The 12,535-nt window shown below is 47.3% G+C and overlaps 1 protein-coding gene across 2 annotated transcripts in view; it reads right to left on the bottom strand.

The window, feature by feature from the left end:
• dnmt3bb.1 (DNA (cytosine-5-)-methyltransferase 3 beta, duplicate b.1) overlaps positions 1 to 12,535 on the bottom strand; it is a 48,899-nt gene that overhangs the window by 26,747 nt on the left and 9,617 nt on the right. For both annotated transcript variants that reach the window (XM_062540879.1, XM_062540880.1), the window contains exons 3-5: positions 5,977 to 6,172; positions 3,513 to 3,595; positions 2,005 to 2,163 (exon numbers count right to left, since the gene is read on the bottom strand). In XM_062540879.1, the coding sequence (XP_062396863.1) occupies positions 2,005 to 2,163; positions 3,513 to 3,595; positions 5,977 to 6,172 (438 nt within the window). The remainder of the gene's footprint in view (positions 1 to 2,004; positions 2,164 to 3,512; positions 3,596 to 5,976; positions 6,173 to 12,535) is intronic.

The following is a 12,535-nucleotide window of genomic DNA, read 5'->3' as shown; positions in this document are numbered from 1 at the left end:
GCAAAACGATGGCTAGATAGATAGATAGATAGATAGATAGATACTTTATTGATCCCCAAGGCGAAATTCAAGAGTTATCGTTGTAAGAGTCAGTTGTAGCTATACAGTTGTGAAAAGAAATGATAAAGGTCCGCACACTGATAGCAGCTCCCAGGTTTATTTAGCACAACGTTTCGGACCAAGGTCCTTCATCAAGGTGCAACGATATACAGCTGTGCTCATACGTTTACATAATTGTGCTCATAAGTTTACATAATACATACCCAGTACATACACATGCTCAAGTTGACTACAAAGAGGAATAAAAAAACATCATTTGGAAATCGATCTTAATGCCTTAATTAAATAAATGAAGGAAAATCCAACCTTTAGGGACTCCAATTTTCTTTGTCATGTGTCGTAAATAAATAAATGTCATAAATTACAACAAAAGATCATCTCTCCATGCAAATCAAACCACCCATTAGGCTAACTGAAATAAAGCCATGCCAATCACTGGGTGTGGCATCCAACATGGCCATTGTGGCCGCCGTGAAATTCCATCCCTACCTAGATCAATAAAAGAACAATTATCCCGGGGACAATACCACACTGTAGTGTAACTTCAATAAACCTAATGTGTTATGCAGCAGTGTTGACAGCATATCTGTGGGGCACCAGAGACGCAGGTGAGTGTGGGTGCAATTTGCGTATAGTGTATGTTTAGTCTGTATGTTTAGTATGTTTAGATTGTGCACCTATATGTGTGTCTAAGCATTATGAACATGAGCGAAAGAAAAGAGAAAGTGTGTGAGTGTGTGTGTGTGTGTGTGTGTGTGAGAGAGAGAGAGGGACCCCTGCTGTGTGTTGAGTGGATGTCAAAAAGCTGTCAGAGGAGTCACGAGGCTTTCCACCACTCAATCAGCACAACGAGCGAAACTAGAAACCGCATACACACCCCGAAACACAGAGAAGCACTACCAGCACCCTAATTCAGCCCTCAGGCCTGAGCACACAGAGAAGCACTACCAGCACCCTAATTCAGCCCTCAGGACTGAGCACACAGAGAAGCACTACCAGCACCCTAATTCAGCCCTCAGGCCTGAGCACACAGAGAAGCACTACCAGCACCCAATTCAGCCCTCAGGCACACAGCCCGGTGAAAGATGAGGGCTACGGAGGTGTTGTTTGTTGTTTCATTTCCAAAAAACAAGCACATTCCACATCTGTTCCACTCTGTGATTGACAGCTCACAATCCCCAGCACCCGGTGGCATCTCGCGGCTCGGAGACAGAGGACGCCTGTGTTAGCGGGGAGCCTCCTCTCTGGAACTTGCTTAACTCTCTTACGTGGGCACTCATTTAGCAAGAAGTTGCACAGGAATGATGACGGAAGTGTGTGTGCGTGTGTGAGAATTATGATGGAAGTGTGTGTGCGTGTGTGAGAATGATGACGGAAGTGTGTGTGCGTGTGTGAGAATTAGCAACCTGTTCATTATGATGATGGGCATTTATCACATTTTTCCCCAACATCACACAACTTAAAATTGAGATTAGCAAATATACTACTTAGTAAATGTCTTTTGTGTGTGTGTGCTTGTGTACAGCATGTGTGCCCTTAAGTTAAATGTTTGCGCCAGGTTTGCAGCAAACTTGTGGATGATTTATGGGAAACAAATGAGTTCACCAGAAAATATAGGCAGAAGTTTGCCAATGTTGGCCACTAGAGGCAAACTTCCAGCAAAGTTCTGGCAACAATGAGTTTTGCCAGGACTTTGGCACTAGTGGCAAATGTGTTCGCCAGAGATTTCACACTACACTTCCAGGGAACTAATTTGCATATGACATTGCTGCAAATTTGCTGTAACCTTGCCAAAAGTGAACTGCAACTGTTTGTGTAAAAAAATGACTTTGCCGCAAATGTGCGGTAACTGTTTGCCCAAAAACCTATTTCTGTAAGGGTGTGTGCATGTGTATGTGTGTGTGTGCATGTGTTGAGGTGCCATTTCTCTGTGTGGCGTCTCACCAGAGGGTAGCTGCGGTCAGGCTTGCCGGCGGGCTGGCGGCCGCGGTCTCTGCTGCGGGGCTTGCTGAGGGGCGTCAGGCCGGCCTGGAAGATGGTCCTGGGGGACGGCCGCTGCCGCAGGCTGGACGCACAGCCGGGGAGCACACGCGCCTTCTCCTCCTGGGACCGGACAACAGGGAGCAGGGGGGCATTACACATGCACATACACACCACGTACGCATACACATACACATACACATACACAGCCGGGGAGCACACGCGCCTTCTCCTCCTGGGACCAGACAACACGGAGGGAGGCATTACACATGCACATACACACCACGTACGCATGTATACACACCACACATACTATACACACTACACATACACATGCACATACACACCACGTACGCGTACACATACACAGCAGGGAGCAGGGGGGCATTACAAATGCACATACACACCACGTACACATGTATACACACCACACATACTATACACACTACACATACACACCACATGTATACACACACCACACATACACAGCAGGGAGCAGGGGGGCATTACACATGCACATACACACCACGTACGCATGTATACACACCACACATACTATACACACTACACATACACACCACATACGCATGTATACACACACCACACATACACAGCAGGGAGCAGGGGGGCATTACACGTGCACATACACACCACACGTACACAAAACGCACCACAAATACACAAAAAAGAACGCACTGCAGATACACATACACAGCGCAGATACACGTACAGACTGCAAATACACATAAACACATGAAATACTTATACACACCACATACGTACGCATACAAACCACATATACACACATACCTCAAACACACACACACCACACATACCACATCATAAAAACAGCAAACCTATTGCCTGGATCTGCAGCTAAAGCACTACCACTGTGGCTAAACTGGTCGGTCGTGTTTCTGCTCGTGTAATATAAAGACCTGGTGTTCAGAATCAGAGATGTCAGCTAACGGCACTGGGCATAAGACATATACTCACACACCGCACACACACACACACACACACACACACACACACACACACACACACACACACACACACACACACACACACACACACACACACACACACACACACACACACACACACACACACACACACACACACACACACACACACACACACACACACACACACACCATGTCCTTTTATCTCTCCATTACCCTCATTTCCCAACTATATTAGCTGCGGCTTATACATTGATTGTGCAAAATTTCTTCAGCTATGAGGTTAATACACGTGGGTAGTTCCTATGGTATTGATATGGTCTTGTGTCCTTTAACTTGCATAAAACACTGTCCTGCGGCTTATGCTGTACACAATGCAGCTGATACACGGGAAATGACTGTATTTAACCTGTTGTGGTTTTCTGTATTTAACCTGTTGTGGTGTTCGGGTGGGGGCTCTGGGAAGCCCACCACCCAAGAGGGTATGTACTGTAGAGATTGCTGTACCTCGCTACAGGAGGATTCATCTTCTGATACGGAGCGCTTGCGGATTCTCTTCCTGCTGGCTGACAGCTGGTTCACGTCTGCGTCTGTGTGGGGGGAAGTCCATGAGATAGTGAGGGAGAGACAGGGAGGCACAGGGGACAGGTGGGAATAGATAACAGAGACCTTGGCAATGTCCAAGCTGATGTGTGTGTGTATCTTATTCTGTGTGTGTTTGCTTGTGTGTGTGTGTGTGTGTGTGTGTGTGTATGTCTATGTGTGTAAGAATTTGAGTGCATTTGTGCTTGTCTATGTCTCAGTGTGTATGTTTGTGAGTGTATGTGTGTATGTATGTGTGTGTGTGTGTGTGTGTGTGTGTGTGTGTGTGTGTGTGTGTGTGTGTGTGTGAGTGTAAGTGTGAGTGTGTGTGTGTGTGAGTGTGTGTGTGTGTGTGTGTGTGTGTGTGTGTGTGTGTGCACTAGTCTGTAGGTAGAGAGAAGAACTGAATCTACTGCAGTTCAGCTCCAGCATGATTGAGGTCTGGCATTCCAGGGACAGACTGAGTGTGCACATGTGGATGTGTGGATGCTTGCTTGAGCCGTCGCATAAACCCAGATGGGCTCAGAGAGTATTTCTGTCAGCGTGCGTCGCTGTCAGTGTGTATGTGTGCGCACGGGTCTGTGAGAGTGTGTATATGTCTCTGCGTGTATGTGTGTGTGTGTGTGCATCTGTGTGTGTGTGTGTGTGTGCGCGCGCGTATATGAGCACATGTGCCTCATGCAGAAAACCCATAAAACTACATTTGAAAGCAATATAATTTTAGACCTCTGCACGCAAATGTACTTAACAGAACGTCAAGAGCATTTTCCATCCAACTGTCCATGCAAGCACAACAGAATTCATATTCTACAAAATGATGTGCCCCTGAACCTTGCTTATAACGTAGAAGCAGAACTGTAAGTAAATATGTAGTACATCTGTAACTTCCCTGACTTCCTTACGTGTGGTACTTGGTCCGAGTGTGTCCACAGACTAAACATGTTTTTCACTCTGACTGTTCTGCAGGGAGAGTGTGGTTGTGTAAAACTCAGGTTGTGTGAGAAAGGGGTCACCAGGCCTTGTAGCAGGCAGAGGAGAGACTCATGATCTGGCTGAGGGGGTGTCTGGTGGCAGCCTTGAGGATGGAGGAGAGATTAAAAAATGCTGAGAAGGGAATGAACACGACGGCTCCCAGCTCTGCGGAGCACCTCCCTAAAATACTGAAGCCCACAGAAATTACACTCCGAATCAGAGTGACCTCCATCCAGCTGCAGTTCTTTCAAATAATCCAGCACTGACCGATGTGAACCTACAGGCCTCCTAATTATATGGAGAGGCCCATACATGTACTGTATGTGCTTCCTAAACCATTCAAAGCGAAATCAGTCGTTTTGCGCACAACGTTATTTTGAGAAAATCAACAATAACAAACTTCCGGGTTAAAATGTTGAATTTCACAACATATAATTTGATACATACAACGCATAATTTGACTGTATGCAGTCTACAGTTTCATATCGTGAACGCATTTCACGGAAAAACATACGTTTTGACTGTTAAACCCGGCAGGATTCAACACATTTGCTGTCATTCCCGTTGTGCACGCGCCGCTTAAAAAGGTGATTTCTCCTCTTCTAGCATATCGTGACAGGAGAACCATGTCAACTTTGGATGCGGTTATCTTAGCGATAGTTTGTGTAATACCCTTGATATACACATCGTTGGAAAGCTTAGTTTATGGCCGTTCACGTGAGCACAATAACTTAATTTAGTAAATTTTACCAAAATGACTGGTTCCGCTTTACAGGGTCACATTTGGCCATGTAAGCACATTACCATGTTGTCTGAGACAGTGAGCTCAGTTACAAAGTGACTTGCAAAGTGACTTGCGCACACTAACATGAAATACCTTACTGCAGAACAGCACTGTCATTCTTAAAAGTATCGATCCTACTGAAATTAGAGACTGTGACGTTTTTCATTTCAGGGTATTGCGATACTTTTGAAATATCTGTGCATGGATGCTTAATGCCGCACAGGGGAAGTGAAAGAGATCAGAGAGAGAGAGAGTGTGTGTATGTGTGTGTGTGTGTGTGTGTGTGTGTGTGTGTGTGTGTGCGTGCGTGCGTGCGTGCGTGCGTGCATGCGTGCGTGCGTGCGTGGGTGCGTGCGTGTGTGTGTGTGATGTTACCTGCAGGTGATGCAGCGCCTCCGTTTTGCTTTGGGCTGAAGGGTGAGGGCGGTTCTACACCTCCACTCTGCTTTGGGCTGTGTGTGTGTGTGTGTGTATGTGTGTGTGTGCGTGCGTGCGTGTGTGTGATGTTACCTGCAGGTGATGCAGCGCCTCCGTTTTGCTTTGGGCTGAAGGGTGAGGGCGGTTCTACACCTCCACTCTGCTTTGGGCTGTGTGTGTGTGTGTGCGTGCATGCGTGCGTGTGTGTGATGTTACCTGCAGGTGATGCAGCGCCTCCGTTTTGCTTTGGGCTGAAGGGTGAGGGCGGTTCTGCAGCTCCGCTCTGCTTTGGGCTGAAGGGCGAGGGCGGCTCTGCGGCCGTCAGAGGGCTGCTCTCACTGGTCATCTTCAGGCCGCCGTCGTTCTCCGCGGACAGTCCGTCCACCGGCAGCGCGTCTCCATTCACCGCAGCCTAAAGGGGCACAGAGTCTTTCAGTGTCAAGTCTCTCTGTAGTGTGCCACTAATAACCTAAGACCATGCACGACAGACTGGCAAACAAGGGCAACTTTGAAACAAACAAGCATCTTAATGTATGGACTAGGACTATACAAACAAGCAACATCACAACATGTGGACACGACCACGCAAACACAACAGGTGATAACAAGCCACAACTAAAACAGTGAACCTCAGGACATGAGAAACCTCAAACTGTGCCATGCATTGAGCCATCCCATGCCTCACGTCTGAGATGATCCAAAAATGGCCTCGTCACAAGATCCAGCACAAACAATGAGCAATAAAACAAAACGCTATTGGCCAACATCACACTTTCATTCCACGTGGTTAGATCTGAACAGGCCGCTGCAGGTATCTGAGCGACATGCAACATTTGTGCTGCATCACGAGCAGCATTCCATCGCTGCTAGCAGCTGCCCCGCCTCTTCTTTCTACTTAGAAAAGAACAGCATCCACACTATTTTACTATGCATTCCACATGCTCCCCCAGCCAGACAATGCCATTTATCACATAGCTATTGTATGTACTGTACTGTGCAAAAGTGATAGGCATCTGTAAGATTTGTTGTTTTAGAAATGCCATGAAGACCATATATGTTTATTTGTCATTGTCTTGGAGAATATCGAACATAAAAAACACAAAAAAAAACGTTTCTGGTTCCGGCTCTAGTCTTTTGCATCTATTTGACTGGTTGTTTTTGTTACAACGACCAATTTCACAAGAGGGAAGCTGAAACTGGTTGGTACTGCTATTGGTTAAAGCTCTGACACATTGGTATCAGAAGTGGGAAGGAGATGACAACACTCTGACAGATCAAAGATCTCATCGAAAAGCTACACCCATAAGCCCCAAGAGGTCGTGCTTTATACTGTATAATGGAACAGCTAAGGGGCGTTGTTAGGCATGGCGTGAAGCGCAGTGCCTAAAACACCCTTAGCTGTTCGATTTCTGGCTTATTGCTTTTCTAAAACGGTTACTAAGTCCATCTAGCAAGATTTCATGAAACAAAGGCACAGCAAAAAAAGTAACAATGTATTCATAGATAATCATTCTTCTGCCAAGAAATATTTTCCCTCCATATGAATGGTTGCCATGCAACAACGAGACGCAGCCACTCTAGTGCTAGTTGTGCTAGCGCATTACAATAGAACGAAATGCGGCCAAGGTGTGTGTTTATCGTGCTATATACAACGGCATCAAACGCGATTCAGCCAATCACAATCAAGGACCGGAACTATCCGTTTTAGAATCTCCATTAAGATCTAACTTGAACGTTACGCGCTCCTCCATTTAATTGGGAACAAGTCTGAGCAGGCACAAGAAGGAGAGAGAGAGAGTGGCAGGTTTCACTGTTGATAATTGATAGCTCCTTTTTTTTAAAGATTATTTTTTTGGGCTTTTTATGCCTTTAATTGGACAGGACAGTAGAGAGTATGACAGGAAGCGAGAGGGAGAGAGAACTGGGGTGGGATCCGGAAAGGACCACGGGGCGGGAATCGAACCCGGGTCGCCGGCGTGCGTTGCAGGTGCCCCAGCCAGTCGCGCCACGGCTGGGGCCAGCTCCTTTTTAAATATAAGAAACTTTTAAAGGAAATCATGAAGGCAACAAAGACGAGGCTAGAGGAGATTGCAGAATTATCAGGTTCACACTACTGACTGTGAGAATCAGGGCACTTTTTGATATATGCTGCACTCATTGGCACTCATTTATCATCCAAGCGTAGAAACCAGCGTAGTTCTGAGCACAGAAATCATCTTACGACGGGGCTCACGTGTGATTCATGAAACGTATCACTCCAACTCCAGTATAAGAATTAATGTGTGTCACACATTAAACACATTTCTGACCTTGAGATAGCCACCGTGTTGCAACAAGTCCAGCTGAACCTTGTTAACTAGAAAAGTGTCATCAAGAAAGCCGGGAAACTAGCAACTTAATTGTAGCAGACTATATTGTCAGGCATTATACTACAAACACATTAATTACAAAACCATAACACTGCCATTTGCCCCTTGAAAGTAATGTATGACTGTTGCGCTTTTCCAAAGTAATTCTTGGTCTTTGTCTTTGTGTAATGGAATTGTTGACTCTTGAGGCCACCACCACAAAGCATGTCTGTTTTACCTCAGAGCAGCAATACCTCAGAGCGATGCAAAGCTGATTCCATGGAACTCAATGGTTCAGAGGAACCTGCATGACACCAATCCTAACAGCGACAGTCTCAGCTGGCTTTTGCACTTACCCCAAGACTCACAAGACTGTTCCAAGCAAAACAATGCCATTAAGCACAAGTCAAAACAGCAAATTTAATGTATGATAAGGTGTACCAGTTTTCTTTCTGCCACATCACACATTGTGTCTAGCAAGGGTGCCAACTCCAATGCTCGTACAAAATCATGCCATGGGCTACAGGAGCTTTTCGTACACCCCATCCCTCACCAAAACCACCACCTCAATGGACCTCAGGCAAGACAAGATATACAGACGGATTTGTCCAAATGAAACACATACATCCGATTATGATTCATACCAGCATAAATATGGTATAATGTGTCATGTGGAACCTATTCTGTATAGGTATAGAAATTGTCTTCAGATGGATCATGACAATGTAGCTTCCTCTGCCGTGCATGACTTTATTTAACATATTGTGTTGCGCCAGAGTGCCAACTGCCAGTGTGTAACAACTGCACTATTTTGACACAATTAGCTGATAACTAATTACACCAATTATTGATCGTTAGGAGCCGACACAAGTCTCAACACGGAGACGTCTTCGAACGCATAACAGTGTCCTACGCGGCGTGAATGAATGAGGTCATTACTATGCACAGACAAGTATGAGCAGAAGCCTTGCCCTCACCCCTCTGCTCTCTTAACTTCCTGCAGAGTCAGAGTACAATACATTCATGCGCATCTTTATCTTAGTGTTTAGTATTTTACTGTTCTTTCTTATTAGTCATGTTGATTTGCTGTGATTTGTTGATGTTGATCATCCTGTTTACATTGTAGTGTATGTTGTGTGTGGTGTGGTGTCTTAAGCTGCTGGGACCTTGAATTTCCCCTTGGGGATCAATAAAGTATCTATCTACTGTATCTACAGTATCTATCTATCTATATATTTATATATCTATCTATCAATAGAATAGAATAGAATCAGGTGACAATTTGTACATATTATATGTAAATCACTGAAGACAGGTCTGAATCAACACCTCCAAATATTAGCTGTTTGTTTGGTTTGGGCCTGTCTGTAGAGGGGCTGCATTGTACACGATGAGACGAGGGCTGGAGTCCAACTCCTGGCCCTAACCCAAGACGTGACAAAGCTGCTGGAGAAACACCTGCTGCCCTTAGTGGGGCTCCCAGAGCAGAGCCATTAGCAGGGAGCTCAAAGCCAGCTGGATTTGTGTGGTAAATATTGTGGGATACACTTTTATAACCTCACTGTGCCTGGTGGGCTTAGACAGACAGGCGATGAAGATACGAAAAAAAACCCCACCATAGGTGTTGGCAAGGAGATTCCTCAGCACATCATTAATTCTCTCTCTCTCTCTATCTCTATCTCTCTCTCTCTCTCTCTCTCTCTCTCTCTCTCTCTCTCAGGAACCAGAGGGGTGAATGCCTTGCCAGCATCGGCCATGTTACAACATGACGAACAACAGTACGAAATGTTAACTTTTTGTTGCATTCAGCAGACAAAGTCTGGCCCACGACAGCAGACAGACGGATACAAGAGGACGGGTACAATCCGCTGTTCTCACTGCAGCCCGAGGGGGCTTGAAAACACCCGCCTCACTATCCAAATCACACGCCACGGCATTGCGTCCAGACGTTTGTTGCGACAGCCAGGTTTAATCTGCAGTGCTGTTCAGTACCCCCGGCACTACTTTGTGCATAGGCACAGTACAGGGGTGCAAGTCGCGGCACGCGAAGTGAAAGTAGCTGCGGTGGTGGAGGAGCTGTGATGTTGAACTGTCTCCACACAGTTGTGGTGCGTGCAGCAGGCAGCACTGGAGGGGTGATAGGCTAGAGTGGAGGAGTGAGAGGAGTGAGAGGAGTGAAGAGCTGGAGGAGTGAGAGGAGTGAGAGGGGTGAGAGGAGTGAGAGGGGTGAGAGGTGGGAGAGGGGTGAGAGGAGTGAGAGGAGGAAGAGGCTAGAGGAGGGAGAGGGGTGAGAGGAGTGAGAGGAGTGAGAGGAGGAAGAGGAGGGAGAGGCTAGAGGAGTGAGAGGAGTGAGAGGAGGAAGAGGAGGGAGAGGGGTGAGAGAAGTGAGAGGCTAGAGGAGGGAGAGAGGGTGAGAGGAGTGAGATGAGTGTGAGGAGGAAGAGGAGGGAGAGGCTAGAGGAGTGTGAGGAGTGTGGGGAGTGTGAGGAGGGAGAGGAGGGGGAGGAGTGAGAGGGGTGAGAGAAGTGAGCGGAGGGAGAAGGGTGAGAGGAGTAAAGAGCTGGAGGAGTGTGAGGGTGGAGGAGTGAGTGGGTGAGAGGGGTGATGGGCAAGATGGATGCCAGGCCAGCCGGCAGAGTGCGGTGCCGAGAGATGGAGTTCTCATTCTTGGGAAACAATGCGGCCGCTGTCACATGGACCGGAATCTTCCGCTGGAATGCCAAACCTCATTCACGCTGCAGCTGTGCTGCAGCTACACAGTCAGTCGGCACTGCCAGAGCAGACTGATGCACGGGCGGGCACACACACACACACACACACACACACACACACACACACACATTCATTCACTTACACTATGGAGTCCCCATTCGTGTTCGTACAGGCATGAAGGCACACAAATAAGCAATTTGAAAAGAAATAAAATAATGACATGTTGATGATTGGTACAAGAGTTTTCTCCCGCTGAAGATTATGAGTGCTATTGGTGTGGTGCACGCTTTGTTTAAGCCTACTCTGTCTCTGCCTCTGTCATTGTCTCTGCGTGCATTCCCTGAGTTTCACAAGACTCTGAAGACATGCCGCTCTCAACCACATCGGCAACGCCGAGCGCAAGCCAGTATGGTTGACCAAGACAGAAAAAGAGAGAGAAAAAGAGAGAGAAAGAGAGAGAGAGAGAGAGACACTGGGAGGAAAATGATAGAGAGAGGGAGAGAGCGAGAGAACAACAGGGCGGGGGTGGGGGGGGGCAGGGGTGGAGGGGAGTGGAGCGGAGCGGCAGCCGAAAGAGAGAACTCCGATGAAAGAAAAGAAAAGACTTGGCCTGAGGGAGGGGTGAGTCCGCCCCCCTCATTAGAGAGACCTGAGCGAACCCCATCATCCACCCTCTTCTGCCCCAACCCCTGCACTCGCCACAACCCCCCCTCTCCTACCCCAACCCCTGCACTCGCCACAACCCCCCCTCAGCCACAACCCCTGCACTGCCCCCCCCCCCCTCAGCCCCAATCCCTCTCCCTCATGGCCTAGACAGGCGCACCGCTGCGCTCACAGCCCCCGCACCCCTCCCTGCCCACACATCGCCATGGACCCAGTCACCCCGCAGCCCAGCCCAGCCCAGCCCAGCCCAGCCCAGGCCATGTCTGGACCCAGGCCCCTCTACCAAGCCCCTCTACCGAGCCCCTCCACTCCACTCCACTTACGACAGGCCCCTGCACACCTCCCGACACACTTAAGTAGCACCTGAACGGTGCACTACAAGCTCCATGGCTTGACTGCAGCCTGAATGAGGACATGTCAAAAAAAAAAAAAAAGAATTGTTCATATTCACATTCTGAACGGTGCAGTCAGCGATTGCACGCAATTTCAAGCTCCTAACATTTCTTTTTGGCAATCATCTCCTCAAGACCGCTAGCTGTCCAGGCCATGAGTACAGTGTAAAATAAAATGGCCTTTGTAGGCAGCTCAGGCTCTGAAAACTGGGAATAACAAAGTGTGAGCAGCCTGTCCTCCAAACAAAAACAGAAGCCTGTGTGTGAGTTTGTCTGATACTGACGGGAGGGGTGAGCTAGAGCTACTGTACCTCTCTGGTGTGTGATGGACCTTGCTCTGAGTCTGGACCAAATCGCCTGCTAATTTTCCAAGAGCTACCACAGCTACAGGTGAATGAGGCTCATGGTAAGGCCATACAACCAACTTACTGTAATGCGGTTTAAAGCTGTTTTAAGGAGTCATGTTTCTTCGTTAAGCTGGGCTTAACAGTGCGTGGTGGTCTTTTGATAAACAAGTCATTAAACCGGTATGGCTGAGTGAAGAGTTCTTTTCCAAAACACTATATCCACCATTTTAATCAATTTTCATAAATAATTTTTTCAAATTTTGTTTTCCAAGTAATTTCAATGAACCTGTATTGGGTTATGTTCAGTTGATTT

Source organism: Sardina pilchardus, chromosome 7 (genome assembly GCF_963854185.1).
Source record: "Sardina pilchardus chromosome 7, fSarPil1.1, whole genome shotgun sequence".
In the NCBI taxonomy this organism is placed as follows: Eukaryota; Metazoa; Chordata; class Actinopteri; order Clupeiformes; family Clupeidae; genus Sardina; species Sardina pilchardus.
This window is presented reverse-complemented; position numbering and strand designations above follow the sequence as displayed.